Source organism: Telmatherina bonti (genome assembly GCF_933228915.1).
Source record: "Telmatherina bonti genome assembly, chromosome: 6".
NCBI lineage: Eukaryota > Metazoa > Chordata > Actinopteri > Atheriniformes > Telmatherinidae > Telmatherina > Telmatherina bonti.
In genome coordinates, this window is record NC_136624.1 from 33,625,635 (window position 1) to 33,645,554 (window position 19,920).

A 19,920-nucleotide genomic window follows, 5' to 3' on the forward strand; every position below is an offset into this window, starting at 1 on the left:
TGGCCTCACAGAGTGAACCCTGTTCAATCAGCACGCTGCTGATGCTTCTTTGGAAGACTGTTTGAGCTCTCTCACCACTGAGTGTCAGTAATACACCATCAGTAGGAGTTCAGAGTGCAGAACAGCTGCAGGCTGTGAAAATGACATCTGCTGATTTATAGAACTGCTGATAGAGAATAAGGTCAATTTTCAAGCTGAGGTCTGTTCTATTTGGATTTCTACATTCACTCAGGTGAGACCCCTTTTTTTGGCATTTTATTAACATCATACTTTGAACAAATAAACCAAAAAAAAAAAAAAAAAAAAAAAAAAAAAAAAAAGTATTTTACCCTTAAAAATCTTTGATTGGTTCAACAGGTTCCTTACAGTATAAAATCATTCATAGTAAAGCACATTGTTTAGGCACAAATGTAATATTAACATATTATTTAGATCAGTCTTGATAAAACATTTTGCCAGCATCTTAAGTGATTCTTACACCACGAAGGAGTCATCATCCAACCTTAAAAGAGAGCAACATTTTGGAGCTTGTTGACATGGAGGGATCAATCATTGCATGATCTCCAAAATATAGCAGAGTGCAATCAATTGTCTTTGCTCTAAATACATCAGTCAGCCACTGAGGGGGTGCAGGTCCACCCTGACTTTTTCTCCAGTGCTCATCATACCAATAGTAGGATAGAAACCTCCAACTGGTAAAGCCACCTCCTTCTTCCCCACCACCTTTCCATTTCGGGTGAAAAACACCTGTTCCAACGAAACAGCAGAAAGGAAACATGAACATTTGTACATAGGGTTTAGTAGTTCCTGTGTATGCCTTCTGTACACTGCAATAACATCTCACCATGACCTTCCTCCCCTCTAGATCTTCTCCCTCATCCTCCTCGTCATCATCGTTGTTTGCATACAATTCATTTTGAACCTCGCTAGGCTTAGAAACCACACCGAGTTCCCAGTCATCGGCGTCATCTGCAACAGCCCAACCAAAAAAGTTAGGCACATGCCTGGCTTTAACCCTGTAAAGCCTGACTCCAGAACAACTGGGCAGAAAATTCCACTTTTTTACCCTTTAGCAAATCTGAAAAAAAATGTAACAATTCATTTTTTGGTGTTTTTCCCATTTATTTCCAAGTAACAGGTCAAAATTACTGTAGCGTCATGGTGTGCTTTCTGGTATCCACCAGGGGGCAGGAGACCAGTATAGCATGGTGTACAATGGGGTTTTGAGTAAAGTTTTTAACATAAAGCCATGAAAAAAAGTCTCAGAAACTTTAAGTATCAAATACAATACATTTGGCTTTATAGGGTTAAAATAAAAAAAAAAATTAAAAAAGTAAAAAAAAGTTTAAACACAGCAGAATTTACCTGCACCATCAAGGTTAAAGTCACGGGGAAACATGATACCGCAGCCCATAATGTCCCCCTCAAAGCAGCGAGGTCCAAATGGGTCCCCAACCCCACTGCCGTTGAACAACTTCCCATCATCTGCAAAGAAGAAAAGTGTTCAGAGCATTTTTCCATTAAAAACAAATGTCACATGTGTTGAAAAGAACACATCAACCGCATGCTGTTGTAAGATATGAAATAAAATGACAAGATGTCAGAAAAGGGAGAGAAAAAATTAGTAGAATCTAAAATCCAAGGGAATTTTATCTCACAGTGGAAACACTGGACACAACAAGCGAACGTGCCCTGGTTGGGAATTTGACAGGAGCCATGGTATCCTGCTGTTTCAGAGACTTGGCTACAGAAATGACCCTGAACCCCGCCGTTGTCATCAACACTTTGGGCAAAAATGAGTCAGAGTGAGGAAAAATGTGAATGAACTGCCACGCAACAATGAGGACAGCCCAGTCGTACTGCGCCGTTAACTGAGAGGCCAAGGTCACTCAACGTACAAGGAGATTTAATAGCCCTTCTTGGTTATTATTCATATCTTTCACGGTGCCAACCAGACAACCATGTGATGTCATCCACTCTGTCGCCACAACAAACCAGACTCTGCATCCAAGTGCTTTTTGTTCTCCCGTTGTGCAAGCGCTTTCCTATGCACTTTTACACATTTCAATATCGGGTAATTGTTACAAAGTAAATTGCCTTTGGGTGTTATTACAGCTGTTTGTAAGGTTCAGGTATAAAGATCATGCCCACACACACACACACACACACACACGACTCACCTGCATGATAGGCTATAGATCCTCTGCTCCAACCCGGGTGTCTATTTTTTGGGTAGTCCTAAAAACAAAAAATAAATAACAATGAGTTGACAATAAAAACAAGATAAAGAAAACAAAATAACTGTAATACCCCAAGTCATTTAACTAGTTCATGATTTTGGGAAACACCTGCAACTATGGAAACTTAATTTTCACTATGGAGCTTTACTTACCTCCGCCAAGGAGGTTACGTTTCACCCACAGTTTATCTGTTTGTGTGTGTTCAAAATAACACTGACATTTTTTTTAATGGATTTTCATTAAATTTTCAGGAGTTTTTGGAAAAGTGAAAAGGAGGAACTGATTTAATTTTGGTGGTGATCCAGATCACCGTTTAGATCCAGGAATTTTTTTTAAAACTGTGGCTCTTGGTGGAGGGTTTGTGCTCTCCGAATGATCTTCTAGTTAACAATGGATTCTTTGGATCCATATTGCCTGTCATGCACATGGATGATAAAATTTAGTGTGACACGTTCAGGCTAACATTTCATGCTTGAAGCATCCATATAAACCCAAGAGCATGGAGATTATTAGTGGGAACATCAGCTGGTAGCAAGACTGAAATTCAATTCAAATTCAAATTCACTTTATTTATCCGTTAGGAACTTCATTTGCGGGTAGAGCACAACCATGACAAATAAAATAAAGACATGTCCACACACACAACTCAACATGTCAGTTAATAAATAAGTTAAAAACAACAATTGACACCAATATGCCATACACAGTCATAAATATAACAGTCTGCAATAGCCATCAACCATTTAACAGACGGATAGAGGTGGGAAGGAAGGTGGAAGTGGCCCTCTTTGTTCTCAGAGGGAGAGACCTGTACCTGCGCCCTGAAGGTAACAGGGCGTAGTGAGAGTGCAGGGTGTGCGAGGGGTCAGTGGAGATCTGGGTGCCTTTTCTCAAGACTCTGGTGTTATAGATGGTACTGAGTGACTGCTGCTCCTGACCTATGATTTTAACAATCTTAAAATGGTAAGAATAAGGGAACAACAAAGAATTAAAGAGAGTCTGGCGTGCAGAAAACAAGACTTTTCCCGTAAGGAACAAAAAGGAAAAAGAATGCAGCATAAACAATTGTTCCTGTATCCAATATAAGCAACCACTGAGTAAGCAGGAACTGCTAATCATGTGAAGGGTGAGAGAGAGGCCATTGTTTTGATTTTTTTTTTTTGTTTTTGGTAGCAAGAGGTAATGCTTCCCATCAGCAGCCTGATGTGCCTTGCAGGAGAAGTCAGGGAATGGAGCAAAACCTCAGGAATGGTTGTGGGATTGATTTATAATGCTCCATCAAACCGCAGACACATTGAGAAAAACAATTCCTGGAAAACTATCAGCAAAATGACAGAGGCCTATTCTCCACACCATCTGACCCGGAGGCACAACAAGCCCACACCAAGTAAATAATAGAAGATGAGTCAGGGGGAGTTTAACGTCAAAGGTGTCTGCAGCTATAACCCATCATCTGCCAGGCTGCGAGTGCAATCCCAGCGGGCACAGCACCAGTGCGACTCCGATAAGTGACGCTCAATCAATTACAGCTCAATAAATAAACAAAAACAAGCACATTATGCAAGTTTAGAACAATACCATCAGTGCATTTCATAACTCTTATCTAAATGATACAATAGCTGCAATCTCAGCAATTACTGCAGTGTTTTATTTATATTAAACAGGATGTGCTCAGAGTTTATGATTTTATTTGACTGCAAACACTGAACAAGTCTCCTCTCAGGCCCAACTTATTTCCAAAATAAATATCATCACTTCCCACCATTATTTGAGATTAAACACTGTGTGTTAATTAGGATTTTAACTGCACAGCCCGAAGAGCAAAACAACAGAGCGAGCAGATGTTCTCATTTTATCTCATAACTAAATTTTCCATTTTTTTGTCCTTTAGTTTACTTGTAGATTAAGATGTAAATGGAACAACCCGCTTTTGCCGGAAAACCAGATGCGGGGGTAAAAATGAGACAATATTTATTCAGTTGTTAGCTTTTCCTCTCTCAGTCATCCATCACTTAGACTGGAAACAGTGAGAAGTGTTGCGGATGTGAGGGAGACAGATGACGAGATTTTTGACGAGGAAAGAGAAGGTTCTTTACCAACACTAAAGTGCATACAGTAAATCATGCCCTGTATCCGTGTCAATGACACGTGATCATTATCGTGTTGACTCGTTGGAGGAAACTCTCACCCTGCGTGCCAGCCCCAGGGCAATGTAACACTTCTCTCCAGCATCTGTGATCTCCAGCTCATAGTAGTGGAAGCGAGTGTTGAGAGGTCGACGGGCCTGAGCCAAGCCCACGTCCACGATGCTCTTCCCTTTGCCAACGTACTCCAGCAGCTGCGAACGCGAGAGATATGATATAAATTACATGCAATGACAACACACTCAATATGACAATATTTACTCCTATTCCTCATGTACTTTTAAATGTATTATTGAAAATAAAGGGAATCATTTGCAACACTGGTTCTTGTTGTTTGACGGGTTGGTCCGAGTATCTTAGCAACTGGACCAAAATGTGTTGTTTGATATCAGAGGTCAGAGGAGAATGGGCAGACTGGTTAGAGGCAACAGTAACAGGGCCATGTCTGAACACAGATCAAGATCTTGAAGCAAGCGGGCAACAAGAGCAGAAGATCATGCTGGGGTGCAAATCCAGTCATAAAAGAACGGGAAACAGCGGCTATAATTCACACAGGCTCATCAAAATTAGACTAACTGGAGTAGGTATTGCCTGATTTCGTAAGTATTTGTTGCAACATGGTAGAGTCAGAATTTAAACAAGGTGAAAGCATAGATCCTTTCTGATTTGTATCAATGGTTCAGGTTTAAAGCATCAGGTCACAAAGCTCAAATCATCTCAAACTGGGTTCTTGAACATAAAGCGTTGTAAAGCATCTTGAGATGGCATTGCCGTGATTTGACGCTATATAAATAAAGTTGAGTTGAATTGAATTGAACATGGCGATGTTGAGTTAACTGTAATCCACTGGCCACCAGATCTCATACCAACAGAGCAGCTATGGGATGTGGTGGAACAGGAGATTCTCATCATGGATGAGCAGTCAACACATCTGCTGCAACGGTGTGATGTTACCATGTCAACATGGACCAAAGTCTAAAAGGGATGCTTCCAACACCTTGTTGAATCTATGGAACAAAGCCTTTAGGCTGCTTTGAAAGAAAGAAAGAAAAAAAAAAAAAAAAAAAGCACCAGCAAGGTACACCTAATAAAGTGGCAGGTGAGTATATTTTTGTTTTACATTTTGTAAATAAATTAATTTAGTACTTTTATATTTTTTATCATGCAATTTTACACAACAAGCCACATTCACACATGCATTCATTAAACCCTTCTTAGTCTATGCAGTATTTACACAAGGCTATTTCTCTATCATACACCTACATGCTGTTCCATAAATGGATAACAGTGTGGGGGTCAGCGTGTAACCCGCATGTGGAAGCCAGTAATCAAACTAGCAACCTAACAGCTGGCAGGTGACTGCTTTTGCTGTTGAATCACACCTACTGGTAAATGTTAGTTTTGTTAATCAATGTAAATGGGATGCCACAGACTAATGAATATGAGCACAGAAGGGCATGATGTAAGCATGTGGGATTACGGTGAGATGGCCCATTTCCAGCCACGGTCCAAAAGCATGGAAGGGAAATAAAAAATATATATAACAAGACCCTACAAGCACAGAGAAAAGAATCACAGAAAACTTCAGGTGATAGGACAGCAACCTCCTTCTCAGACAGTTAACTTTATACCACTTTGCAACATTAAATCATGTTTTAGCATATGTCATTATGTCCCAACAAGCACTTGTAGGCAGAGCGACTGCTGTTACATAAATATTAAATCCAGTTTATTCACATAACTCTGTACATAACCTGTACAGAGAACATGACAAGTTTACGTAAATACAGTTTGATTTGAACCCACATAGACCCGATTTAACACATGGTTGTTGCAGGTCAGTGTTGACGTTGCAGTCCTGAAAGTTGTAGATGTTTCCCTGCTTCAATGCGCCTGTTTCAGATCAAATGGATTCAACATCCTATCAAGTTCTGTATAGTGAATCGTTTAATTGAATCAGGTGTTTGAGCAGGAAAACATCTAAAACTTGCAGGACAAGACAAGGCAAGTTTATATGCATAGCACAATGCAACGACAGGATCATTCAAAGTGCTTTACAAAGACAGAGTTTACAGCGTGTTTCAGCTGATCTGAGGCTTTGAGAGTTTGCAGAGCGCCAAGGTTGCCCACCACTGTGTTAACGAACATAACTGCATTCACAGGAAGCCTGTAACAGAACAGCACAAAGAGCTTAAATCCTGCTTCATTTTCCAGACTGCTTGTATTCTATTAACCACCATTATAAACAATGCGTAAAGCTTAAAGTATTAAATGGTCTTATGAGGCATTGCATTTTTTTTTTTAATTCCATCCATTTACTTCCATATATTACATAAAACAGCTCAGTTGATCACAATGACTGCATTTCATTACTAATGGAAACATGTCTGGATTTGCATTGCCATGACGACTACTTCTAACTGAAGCTACAGACCTACACAGCAGATGAGGAGAGCATTGTGGGAACACTAGATACTAATGAAACACATTGTTGTTTATTTAGTGTAAGGTTGTGGTGCCCTTGCTCTGATTGGAGAAAGACAAACCTTAAGAAGTAAAAGGATGAATAAGTGAAAGGCATGAAAGTTGCTCTTTAGTTCAGGATGTGTGCTTATCAACAGATGAGTCAGACAAATACCTCAGCACCGACGTCACAGAAAGAAACTGGCAACTTTTACAGAGAAGTCAACTAGTTCCTCAGAAATATTCTGATGTTGGTTTAGTTATATTTAAAGGTAATTTCTGGTTTCCACGTCCGTTTGTTGTGCAATTTGTGATCATTGCAAGTCTGACAGGGTCTATTGGGTCCCTCTGCAGCTGACTGCTGTTCAAACATTTGTTACCATGCCAACTATGCGTGTTAGTGGGTCAACCTCCATTCAGACAAACAACGTGCCAGACAAAGCAGACATAAACAAGATGCATACTTGTTATGAGGGAAAAATTATCTTTAACTGTAGACTGATAACATGATGACCATGGAAAGCTTCAGCAGAGATCAGCAACCTCTAGGCCTATACAGACTCAAAAGGTAATATATGCAGGACCGCATCTACACTAAGGCAAACACACTGGATTTAATGGGAAAGTGTGACCAAATCTGGTACGTAAAAACTGCAGTCTGATTATTCAGAGATGTACAAACACAGAATATGTTAATATAAAAAAAAAAAAAAATTTTTAGTAAAAGAAGGAAATAAAGCTGATATACTACCATCCCCATTCTACACCTTTTTTCTTAACTGAGAGGCTGCTTGGAGATTTGGGTGCATTTGGCCTGAAGCTGACGCAGCTCTAGAGACAGAAAACAAGCTAAAGAAGCCTGGTAAGCTCATCTTTCCAATTCCACAACACATACTATGCAAAGTCAAACTCTGAGCTTTAAGCCACCTACGAAGGATGATTTTTTTTATTTTATCTTATTTGCTCAGATCCATCTAGACTGAGAAAAGCTGGTGAGAGACATACCGTGCCAGTCACTTTGACGTCATGAAGACGGCTCCAGTACTCTTCATGACTATCAACTATCATTTGTCCATCATCCTCCTCCACTCCTCCCCATTCAGCATTTAAGTCCAGAAGCACTTCTTCCCCCAGCGAGTGCATCCCTACTGCAGGGTAGAGAGCATCTGCAGATCCTGGGATGTCAACACTGCCGACCTGAGGACACATTCAAACACGGCATTGTTTACGAGAAAACAAATATTTATGAGCTGTTTAAAAGAAAATATGAACAAACATGTAAACTACAAGCTAAATAAACTACATGTTGAGTTAAGTGCTTACTTCATGCCCGTTCTTGGTAAAAAACACTGTTAACTGTCCATCGTCGGAGTCCAGAGATATTCCACAACCGATTCGATCGCCTCTGCTGCATTTCGCACCAAATTGCTGCCCTACAGTGTTGCCATTATAAAGCCTGCAGACAAGAAAGCATCAGTGATGCAACATGTTAAGACCTAGTTTGACATTATGAACATAAACAGTAAAAACAGAAGAAGGGACAAAGGAAATGCGCAGAGAAAGTAAAGGATGGAAAAAATAAAAACTGTAGATCACAAGCAGTTTTTTTTTTATCTTTAAAAAGATTTTAAAAAATGATCAAGATGAAAGAAGAAAAAATAAAGAAGCAACCTCATATCTGAGCAGGTTAAGCTGTTATGAAAATCACATCTATCATATTATGCTCCACCCATCTTTTTCATGATTTACTGTCACCTCTCTTCATACAAAATATAAATGGGACGCCCCCCCGCCTCATCTGAATAACATCTTATTTGACGAGTTTCATTCTGACTGAGCCCATTTACTTGCGTTTTTCAGTTCGCAGCACTGTGAAATCTTATGGGGATATTATGAGACGTCTGTGTTGAACAGCTCAAAAGTAAATTGTTTTTTATTATTATTATTTTTTAATACAAAAATCCCAATCATGTGTTTAAAGCTGGAGTAGGTAATCTTGTTCAGAGACATTTATTTTTTTATTTTTACTCTGGGTGAAGCGGTTCCTCGTCCTGACATTTTGCAATCATGAACAATAAGAAATATAGTTCGACCCCTCAGTTTACTGAAAATCTGTAAAAACTCTGAACAATCAAAACGTTCACACCAAAATGAAGTTGTTAATTTCTTATATTTTTTCCACAGGTCTTCCTGAATAAGTGCAGTTGTACATGTTGATCTGTCTTTCCTGTCCTCTCCACCCCAACCAGTCGAGGCAGATGGCTGCCCTCCCTGAACCGGGTTCTGCCAGAGGTTTTCTTCCTGTTAAAGGGGAGTTTTTCCCTTCCCACTGTCGCCGTGTGCACGCTCAGGATGGAAGATTGGATTGAAGTCATGACATGATGCAATCAGTTGGTTTCTATTATAGGACATGTATGAATTGGCTCGAAATGATATGTATGTTAATTTGTGTATGTAAAGTGCCCTGTGACAACATTGTTGTGAAGTGGCGCTATACAAATAAAGTTGAATTGAAATTATATATCATAAGCTTCTTCTCCCAGCTCCTACACCCGCAGCACATACCTGATAGCCACACCCTGCATATAAATAGTGTGTTAGGATGAAAATACAAAGTAGTGAAGAAGAAACTCAGAAGGCAAACACGGCTGAGAAAATGCAGGAAGGATTTCCCGACCCGGCTCGGTTTATTTGCCTCCTCCCACTAAACAGCCGAGAAAGAGAAAATCGTTGGTGGAAAAAGCTGCGAACAAAAAATCCTTGGATCACGCAAGGAGCAAAACCAGAAGGGGAGGAGCCAAGACGGGGTGCCACTTTCACACCTTGCTAGCTAACCAACATTACCTACTCCAGCTTTAAGTTTCCTTGCATTACACACCCCCACTCACACGACTAAAATTTGCATGATGTAAACCCTAATTATGACCAAGTATTAACCCGCTACATTATCTTGTCATGCATGTTTAAGTGAAGAAAAATAATATCACATACTTCCCGTCGTCGGCATGAAAAGCCACAGAATGTGGGAGCCAGCCTGGTTGATGGTCCAGTTTGTAGAACTGAGGCACCAAACCAACAGCAATCATCCCCCTCACTCCTGTATCGAGGATAGTTACCTGGAAAGATCACAGTGTCTGTCATTATTAGGAAACTTCAGGCAACAAATGTGTAAAGTTTAAAACAAAACAGGGCAGCTTCAAATTCAAGTTAATCTAACCAAACCACAAAAGGTCAGCTCAGACTCTTTTAACAAGATAAACATATTAGGGATTCACCACATTTAAAACATCTAACATATTTATTCTACTGTTCCTCTGGGTAATCTAACTCATAACGTGCTTTTTTAAATGACTACGCTCACAAATAACTCAATAATTACTCATTATGTACCACATATGAAGGACATGAGAAGAGAGAAAAGTACGAGTAGGTGCAGTGGGGCTGAGGCTCACAAATGTGCTTTTTGACTGAAAATGCATTTATTTATTTGTTCATTTCACTTCAAGCTCAGTTCGACTTTACTTTTTTTTTTTTTTTTATATGAACAAAAAGGCACAGATAAAAGATGAATATTGCACAATCTGCCCCTTAAAGCACATTTCAAATAATAATAATAATTTGCTATTTGCTGCATTTGCTGTTATACATTTAAAATGTGTAATTTACTCACAATGAGTAGGTTTAAAGGTAGTCCTATTTACACAGTCAACATTATTTCTTATTCCAACAGTTAAGACAGGCAGCTATGTAAGTCACTAATGACACAGACAGAGCTTTGAATGAGACGTTTATGCCTACAAAGCATCAAGCTCGCAATGAATGCACTGAAATGCATATTGGCATCTTAGTTTATCATGGTTTTCATAGCCTAGAGGATAAACAAGCTCAAAATGGCTTCATTGTGCAGGTAGTAGCCACACACCATAGCAGGAAAATAGACATTTTATACTGATGGTAGTGGATCACAGTGAGGTACAATCTATTCAACAGTCACAGCAGTAGACTGCTGTACTCCCTACATAGGATTTTACAGGTTATATTGGAACAAAAATCATATCCCTTGAAATGTCACACAAGTGCAGCAAGTTAATTTACCTGAGATAATGATCCTTCAGGGTCCACCCCATATTTTAATGTGCAATTACGCTTAATTTTGAGCTGGCACCGCTTCTCTTTTTACTTCATAAAAATTTCCGGGCTAAGCTGAAACCATACAGCTTCTCTTTGTGCAGCTTTGCATGATGATTCACAACGAAAATCCAAGGTTAAAAATTGGCCTTCACCGTTGTTATCATAACTGAATACTGACCATATGACAGGATCTCTAATGAATCTTACATGGACAACGCAATTGGAGCACTGCTGGCAAATCCAGAGCTGAGCTAAAGAGGAAACGGTTTTGTTGTTTCCCATGACCTAACACCTGCTCTTCTGGGAGGAACGTGTAAAAAGTTCACGTTTCTCCATAACATGCAGATGAACCCAGAAAAAAAAAAAAAAAAAATCAGTGTTCAGATCAGCACATAGCACCCACTTAATCATTTACACGTAGGCTTTCCTTTACTCCTCCTACGCGACTGCTACAAAGTTGAGTCACAAGGATGATACATATCCAACTTTAAAGATCGGGTTACTATTCCATCACATGTCAGATCAGGCAGGATTTATATGGTTGGCAAGTTGGAGCATGGTTTATTTAAAAACACTCACAGGCATCAAACGGTTGTGAAGTACAGTATTTAGACTACAAAAATGAGTAAAATGAGCAAAGAGCTGTTACTTGTCTGGAGACATTAAATCACTAGGTCAAAGCAGAGACACCTGAATCATCAGACTATGAGTCAAAAGCACCACTACACTTAAAAGTATCTTCTTTTTTGTTTGTTTGATTAAATTGTGTGCATCAACTGCATCAGTGGGTCAGGAGGATAGGCTGCCATATTTAATCTGCACAGCAACATATCCTGTGGTCTGAAATGGATCTTGCATCTTGCAACTTTACAGCATGCATTGATTAAAGCTTGTAATCTGATAGCAGTGACAGCGGCTACAAGAGAAAATTTGTTTTTGTCAACCTTCAAAATCAGTAAGTATTGAGAATTACCAAGGTTTTCAACACTGGAAATGTATGAGAACTGAGATGATCAGCTTGTATAGTTGAGACTTAAATATTTTTCCAAAAGATTTTAGCTTAACAACAGTTAGGAAACTCCTCTCTTTCATTTATCATATCACAAAGTTGCACAGCTCTGAACTGGAGCACAGTTTAGCACCTGGACATTTTTTTTTAGCTCTAGAGCAAAGTGTTAAAATGTCTGTAGAACGTATCTGTCATTTTAACAAAACAAATAAGGACTTATCTATATCCATCTATATCTGTATGGCATTATGACTCCAATTACTCAAGAACAAACATTTAGGATTTAAGTCTCATTTAAATCTAATTATATTTTTTTGCATATCTTAAAGGCAAACCAGATTATAGCCAAACAATGATGAAATTTAAAAAAAAACAAAAAACAAAGTTTTGTAGGTTTTCTTTTGGAATTTTATGCATTTCTTATCCTGGAAACTATTGCAAAGTATTGATGGCTACCATACATTTGTGGGGTAATTAAGGATCCAATTAATTCCAGGTGAATATCTTTAGTTTGAACAGCACTGATTCAGAAAGCAGCACTGTGTCTGATCAAGCAGAGTGGGAAGAAGTAGCATCCAAATAGGATATATAGCTGCCTGTCTTGTGGTGCCTTCACAGACATGCAAATTAATGATACCATGTGAATAAATGCAGCCATCCCATATTATTACAAATGCTGGCTTTGAATTTTCGTCTAAAAACAAACAGATCCCTTTCATCAGTAACCACGATGCATGACAACATGTACATTTCTCTTAGTGTCTTTTTTACCCCACACAAAGTCAACATGACTGAACTTGTGTGCAGCCTTACAAATATTTATCAGTACGTAAGCCCACATATCAACGATGGTAAATTTAGTAATTTAGCTTTAACTAGAAGGGGGCTATAATCAGACTGAATGAAAGTAAAAAGGAACATAATGTGAAAACAACGAATAAATAAGCTTTGATGAGCACAGTCAATTGCTGCATTGCATTGTTTTTAATGTCACCACATAGCAAATTTGTCCATTGTCATGACAACATGCGTCCACAAACTCATCTTTCAATGAAATCTAAACAATCCTAAATTCAAATGTCACCAGGCTCTTTCAGGTTTACTTAAGTAAACCCAAGTGGTGGCAGCAAGATGCTAAAAATGCTCGACGTGTTGCAAAGTTGTGCAAAGCACAAACACAGAGCAAAGAACCATGGGAAGACTTTTTGTCTGAAGGAGACAGGTACTGTTTTCATGAAATTACTTGTTCATCCACTTTTTTTTCTGTCTGAGAAAAAGTCAGTGTGGTATCTGGATATTGCTTGTATTTCATTCAATACTTCACACTGCAATTTGTGGATGCAGATATAAAGTGTTCATAGACAATGGTTTTCATAAGTATTTCAGTTCATTAAATTATTTTCTTAATCGATTATATCTAATTAAAAAAGGGCAAAGAGGGAGAAAGGATCATTTCCATGTTATGCTTTTTCCATAACATTTAAAAATCTTTGTTTACATTTTATTCTACACTGACTAATGTGAACCCCAAACAGGTTACCGGCTTGCTGTCAATCAACTCAACTAACGGATGTTTTTTCTGTTTTAATCCTTGCAAAACTTTACCAATCTTTTGTCGTTCTGGACCACTCTATTCTTACAGATGGTGCAGGACCACATCAGCTTTTATTCTTTTTAAAATGAGAAAAAAAACAACAACACCTTTGTTGCATGATGTTTTTGCATTATGTTTTGGTAAATTTGAAGTTAGCATGCTCACACTGAATTAAAAAAATTGGTATATCAATTTTTTTAAGTGTAGATGTGAGATAATTAAAATGGTTCTGAACAGTCAAGACAGCTGTATACTGAAAAAAGTTATTACTACTTAAAATTGTATCATTGTAATATGTGTCATTTATGCTAATAATGCTTATTTGTTCACATGAGAATGTTAGGTTATGTATAAATGAATAATTTCCATCCTATGATGAACACAAAAAAATATCAGTTTGTGTTACTCAATCCAAGTACACTACATTAAAGGAAATGTGCACAGGGGTGAACCAACTGCAAAACCAATAAAGATTAAAATACTATTAGCAGTGATCAGTTCTTACTTCAAAATAGCGGTTCCTTTTAGACAATGGCCTGGCAGCGACAAAGCAGCCAACTTCATCTGAATTCCCATGATACCTGCAAAGATAGTCAGAAGATTAAACAAGCAAAACAAACACAAACAACAACATGAGAATAAAGCATCCAAAGTGTGACGCTGAGCTTCTAGAGAGTACCGGAAGACATATTAGCAATTTTACTTTCAGTTCACACATTGTAATTGCTCATCACTGTTACCTGAGTATGTCTCCATCTCTCAGCATCCTCTTGAGCCGCTCCCGGTAACGTACTGCTCGTACTTCATTTTCTCGAATACGTCTCCTCCAGTTCAGAAAGCGATAATGAAGGTTTATGTCGTCCATGTCTGAAAACCATTACAATCTAGGACATAAAAAGCAAAAACAATAAATATTTGGTACAAAAATCATGTTTAATTTGATTTGACTTTAACAATAGGGTCTCATATAAGGTTTGCAAATATCTTAATATTTAAAGATAAACAAGTCTAATTATTTAGTCTGTGTCATCAAAAGTGACTAAACTGCCTTTAAGTAGAGTGGTGGTGGAGATCCTTTTAACTATTTAGCTTTAACGTCACTCGGCATAATTTAACACAAACTGAAACATTATAATTAAACTCTAAGTGATGACTCAGTTGATTCTATTGATGACACACATTACAGTCAGAAGAATCACAAAAGACCATTACAAAACAATTTATACTAGTGCCATAAGTCCTAAAGTAGAGCAAGAGAGCATTGGGTAATAGCACAGACCCTCCTTATCTTTGCAATAAGGCAGCAAATATAGTGACCACAACATAATTACTGCTGTTGCCTGGCAACAAAAACAAATCTGGACTTGATTCTCAGGCCAAATCCTTCCTGTAGAAGGTTTTTGTGTTTCCATCCCTATTAAATCTCACATTCTTAAGATAAGAGAAGGCCAGGGTATAGATTTGATGCTGTCAAAGGGCATGAACACAAGTCCAAAATTTTACTCTGGATGGACAGGTGTCATCCTCAGTTATCTTGAACCCTGTATTAATCTATCAGACTGATCTAAACTTTCAATCCATCTAATATCAACTCTCCAAATTCTATTATATGAAGTCAGCACAAAACAGAGTAAATATGACTGAATTCAAGTTCAATTACGAATAAATTGGCAAATTATTTTCTCATGTAATAGTTTAGTTTACATAAAAATACCCAAAAAATAGTTAAATGTACCCATGACAGACTCCTACCAGCCAAGAGATAATCAAATTGCTTATTGTCCTCCAATTGCTTCAGATAAAAAATGTTCATGTTACTCTGAATGACTAAAGTGTAAAAGTATTAGCAGTACATTGCGTCCTTTGCCAATTGTCAGCTGTATAATTTAGGTTTATCTGGAATTTCACTGTTTCATTCTTTAAAACAAAAAAAGGGAATGAACTAAAATAATTGATGTTTTGTCCTGTGTCTTCTAACTTGATTCGGATGCTGCTAAGTACTATGATCTAGAAATTCATGTGCTCTGATGAAATAAATTAATATTTTTGAGCTAATCCTTACTATATTAGATGCGTGTTAACTCGTTCGAATCAGAAAATTACGAGCATTCCCTAAACGCGGCTTTGCATTTCCCAAACTACAAGCAGGACTCGGTTGGCCGGCTAGCTGTTTTCAGCGTTACCACATTATCGAGCAGTGTGACGGATTAAATCATGTAAACATTAGTACATATCCGGTTAAACTCACAGTATTCAAATCCGTTCTTATCTTGCACTAATTCCTTACTGTTTAATGACTTATATCGCGTCGTCCTTCGGCTTTTCTTCTAATTTTATGGAGGTGAGGTCTGTCACTTTATGTCCAACCTGCGCTACCGGAAGTCCCGCCTCATCGACCAATCAAATCCTAGAACATAAAGCGTCTTTAACCTGCGCAGTGCTGTGTCACTATACGTGTCACGTATTCGAACGTGTGTGTGTTTTTGTTTTATTTTATTTTATTTTATTTTATTTTATTTTATTTTATTTTATTTTATTTTACTTTTGTTTTTATCTTTGTTTCTGTTGGATTCCACGAAGTAATTCTTATTATTAGGTTTTATGTTATTGATATTCTGAGATAAATAGCTACTACCTGTGTTTCAGACCAGTGTTAAGTTTTGTAAGTCTGCCTCCTTGTTTGTGAGTCACAGATCCTGGAATTTACTGGGTGAAACTTTTGCCCTGCTAATGCCTTAGTCATCATGCCTTCATTGGCACTCCTTCACAGTCATTTCCTCAGAATTCTCAACCCAGGTCTGAGTTGTAACAATGTACATGGAAGCTGTTTTTTTCTTCAGTTTCTCTCTATCTTTCTGTCTTCTTTTTGTTAACTCTGTCAAACTGCGTCAAAACCATGATAAATAGGGTTGAAGGGACTCACTAATTTCACTGAGTACTTTCTACATTACTTTATAAATCTTATGAGGTCAACTTATTTACTAATAATATCGTTTTGTTTTGTTTTGTTTTGGCAGTTTCTATATTAAGTATGTATACTTAAGTTTTAATTATAAAATGAACATTTATTACTAGTTAAACTTGTTTTTGATAGTCACTCTAGAATTTAATTCCCAGTTTTTAACATATTTAGTAGAATAGATTAAAAGAAGAGAATTAAGTAAACAAAGCATCAGAAAGTGAAAGCTCAGAATAAGCTGTCACTCTATGTAGCAGAAGTAAGATTTGATTAACCTGCCTAGTAATCTCAGTCTGATGTATGTTTATTTCCCTTTCCAGTTAGTGTTATTTCTGTATTTATTCAACCAGAAGTGACAGGAGGACTTTTTATAAGGTAAGCATCAAAAGATGGGAAATTCTAAAACTGGTATTCCATGAACTGTAATTCTTCTTTCTTTGCTGACATGTGGTTGACCATGTTCAAGCACTACCTCCATAAATAATCAACAATCAGAGAGGGCGAAAAGGCAAACCAATGAAGCAGCAAACTGAGTGATCACCTGTGATTTATGTCGGTGAAGAAAACATTACCCTCCTCCAAGATGACGGACAACAGGAGCTATGAGCATACGTGAGGCTGTGTATGCGTCAGTCATGTCAAATGGGGGTGTGTTCAGCAGTGTGGAAATGAGAGCCAATTCCAACATTCTCCATCACACACCCTCCCATACCTTTCCACACTGCCTTAGACTCTTTAAAAGCTGCTGCCAGTGGTGTCCCTGCTCATCACTTTGTTTCGGTTGGAGGAAATGATACCTACCCAACAACAGAGAGAGACTTCAGTCTGAGGATTTTTTTTAAAAAAAAACAAAACCCACAGAATAGAGAATATTTATAGCAAATATTTTAGAAGTCTGATCTATTTGTCAACAAATAATTGTAAAATGTTCCTATATTTAAACATCTTGGTGCTACTCCTCCAGGAGGGAACTTTTTCAAGTCCACTGACCACAGCACCGAGGGGATGTCCCACCTGTAAAGGAAAACCATCTCAGATTCAGCCATCTGGAGATTTAAATGCCACCAGTCTGGCTCTTGGAGAGCCTTGTGGTGTTTACTCTCTGAGCTGCTCTCAAGGTCTGCGTTGTGAACCTCTGAAGGATGAACCAAAGCCCCTCCGTGCCCTGCTGGAGGGCAGAGGAGTCTGCAGCAATGCCAGCAGTGCTACCCCAACTAAAACGGTCCAAATTGTTGGTAAGAATTACACAAAGCTTTTATTGGATAGACAGAAGATGATACGTATGAATGAGTAACTTTGCATGCAGCAAAAATCTTTTGGAGGAATTTATTAATTTTTTTTGTATGTCAGATATATTATTTAGTTTGACCATTTTGACAGCTATAACTTTGCGCATCTCTGTCATCGCATATTGTCCTGATGTAATGATAGTTTAGTTTTGTAATATAACTGCATCTGAACTGAAACACAAGGTTGTTTTTTTTAATGGATTTATAGCTGTAATTAGCTTTATTTAGATTTTTAGCTGCATTGTTTACAAAATTGTAGGAAATATGTAATTGGAATTTATCAGGCTTCCCCAAAGGTGAGTTCCTTGGTCAAGTAAGATCAAAGCACCCCCAGCACACACACACACACACACACACACACACACACACACACACACACACACACACACACACACACCTCTAAAATAGACTGATTGGAAATTGGAAAAGTTCTTAAAAGCTGAAAAAAAAGCTTAACGTTGGCAATCGTATACACATTTTCTCAAAGAAGCTCATGTCAAATGTTTGTGCTTTTTGTGATCTCAGACCCAGATCCCACTGAACATCCAGATGAGGTAAAAATCCTCTACATGTACATTCATGACAAGAGATCAACACAGACATTTACACAGTTCATATCTCTCTTCTTCCAGGCTCCATGTCGGAAACTGCTAACTACGCTCATCAAAGGTCTTGACACCCATTTATTTAAGTCCCATCATGACATCTACATGCCCAACTGTGACAAGCATGGTTTCTTCAGAAAGAAGCAGGTGAGTTTTGTGAATGAAGATACCGTCTGATAACGACTGAACGTAGCTGCAAATCAGATTCAAGGCCTGCCCATCTGCCTGTTCTGTTTTGTGCAGTGTTGGTCATCTCGAGGTAAGCAACGTGGGAAGTGTTGGTGTGTGGATGAGAATGGGATGCCTGTCTCTCCAAACAGCAAGCAGAGAGGCAGCCTGAGTTGTTGATACGTGCAGAGAAAACTGATGCTTTGCTACCAGCATGAGACAGAAATGAAGGAACACCAAACAGACAAAACGAGGCGGAGACAGCATCTCATAAGTTATTCTCAATCACAGGAATCTGTTTCACAACCAGCTAAAACTTTGTCTCCTTGCGCCCTCTGCTGAACACATTCAATCTGTCTCTCTGTCATTATTTCTGATCTGTTTGTATTAAATGTCAGTCACATATGGATTATGTATTGTGTGGATGGAAGAATATCTTAGTAGCAGCTTTACAAGATCTATAAATAAACATAATTTTATATGTATATTAACTTGCAAATAGTTAAGTTATTTTGAATCCATAAATGTCTGAAACCACGAACCATTTTTTGAGAAAAGCAGAATTTGCAAAAAGAAAGAAGTGTTTGGTTTATGTTGTTTAATTGATTTGTGTATGTTTGTGTAAAATACTTGATTTATTCATTGTCAGTATTTTCTGTTTGTTACTTTGACATTACTATGACTGTGTTCCTGTAACTGCTGCATTTGACTTCCACATATATGTTTTTTCTGCTTTTTTCTTTTGTATATATAAATATATTTATGTTATTAACTGCATTGTTACGTAGAGCAGGGAATAAAACCAGAGATCTTTATAGATCTTAATTCACAGTATTTGTATTGGCAGACAGTGTTCTTGAAAAACACATTTTTTGTCTATTTTCTGAGTTGTTGCAATAAAAACTCAAACTTTTAAAAGAAAAAAGTTTCATATATTTACATTTATTCATTTACTTTCGTTTATCTGAGATCAGGTTGTTGACATTGTTTATGAGGGAAAATGAGAGTTTGAAAATGAACTATTGTTGGACAGAGAATAAATACATGCCCAGAAAAAGTGTACATTCAGTATGGCATGCAACATCTCTAGCTTGATGGTTTGTGAATTACCATCATGTGAAAAAGAAAGTCTCCCTCCTTTAAACCTAAGGTTTACATTTAAAAAATACAAAAATTCATCTTGTTGGCTGGACTTAACACGAGATAAATACAGTTCCAGTTGAACAACAATATGTTTTTATGTATTTGACTAAACCGAGTTATAATTCATAAGCTGTGACTGAAAAATTAAAGTACACCTCACGATTCAGGGAACTTT

At 37.9% G+C, this 19,920-nt stretch overlaps 2 protein-coding genes across 2 annotated transcripts; one reads left to right on the plus strand and one right to left on the minus strand.

Moving 5' to 3' along the window:
- Positions 1–339: 339 nt before the first annotated feature.
- spryd3 (SPRY domain containing 3) lies at positions 340–15,970 on the minus strand. The gene is made up of 11 exons (XM_079241691.1): positions 15,869–15,970; positions 14,322–14,465; positions 14,087–14,162; positions 9,839–9,963; positions 8,171–8,303; positions 7,853–8,044; positions 4,429–4,578; positions 2,181–2,238; positions 1,366–1,485; positions 845–969; positions 340–747 (listed from the first exon to the last, which is right to left on the minus strand). The coding sequence occupies exons 2-11, from the start codon at positions 14,444–14,446 to the stop codon at positions 613–615; spliced, it is 1,239 nt and encodes a 412-aa protein (XP_079097817.1). The 5' UTR covers positions 14,447–14,465; positions 15,869–15,970; the 3' UTR covers positions 340–612.
- Positions 15,971–17,465: 1,495 nt separating this feature from the next.
- LOC306757569 (insulin-like growth factor-binding protein 6) lies at positions 17,466–18,782 on the plus strand (the record flags this gene model as incomplete). The annotated part of the gene is made up of 4 exons (XM_079242659.1): positions 17,466–17,775; positions 18,355–18,383; positions 18,462–18,581; positions 18,678–18,782. The coding sequence occupies 4 exons, from the start codon at positions 17,466–17,468 to the stop codon at positions 18,780–18,782; spliced, it is 564 nt and encodes a 187-aa protein (XP_079098785.1).
- Between the last annotated feature and the right edge of the window lie 1,138 nt (positions 18,783–19,920).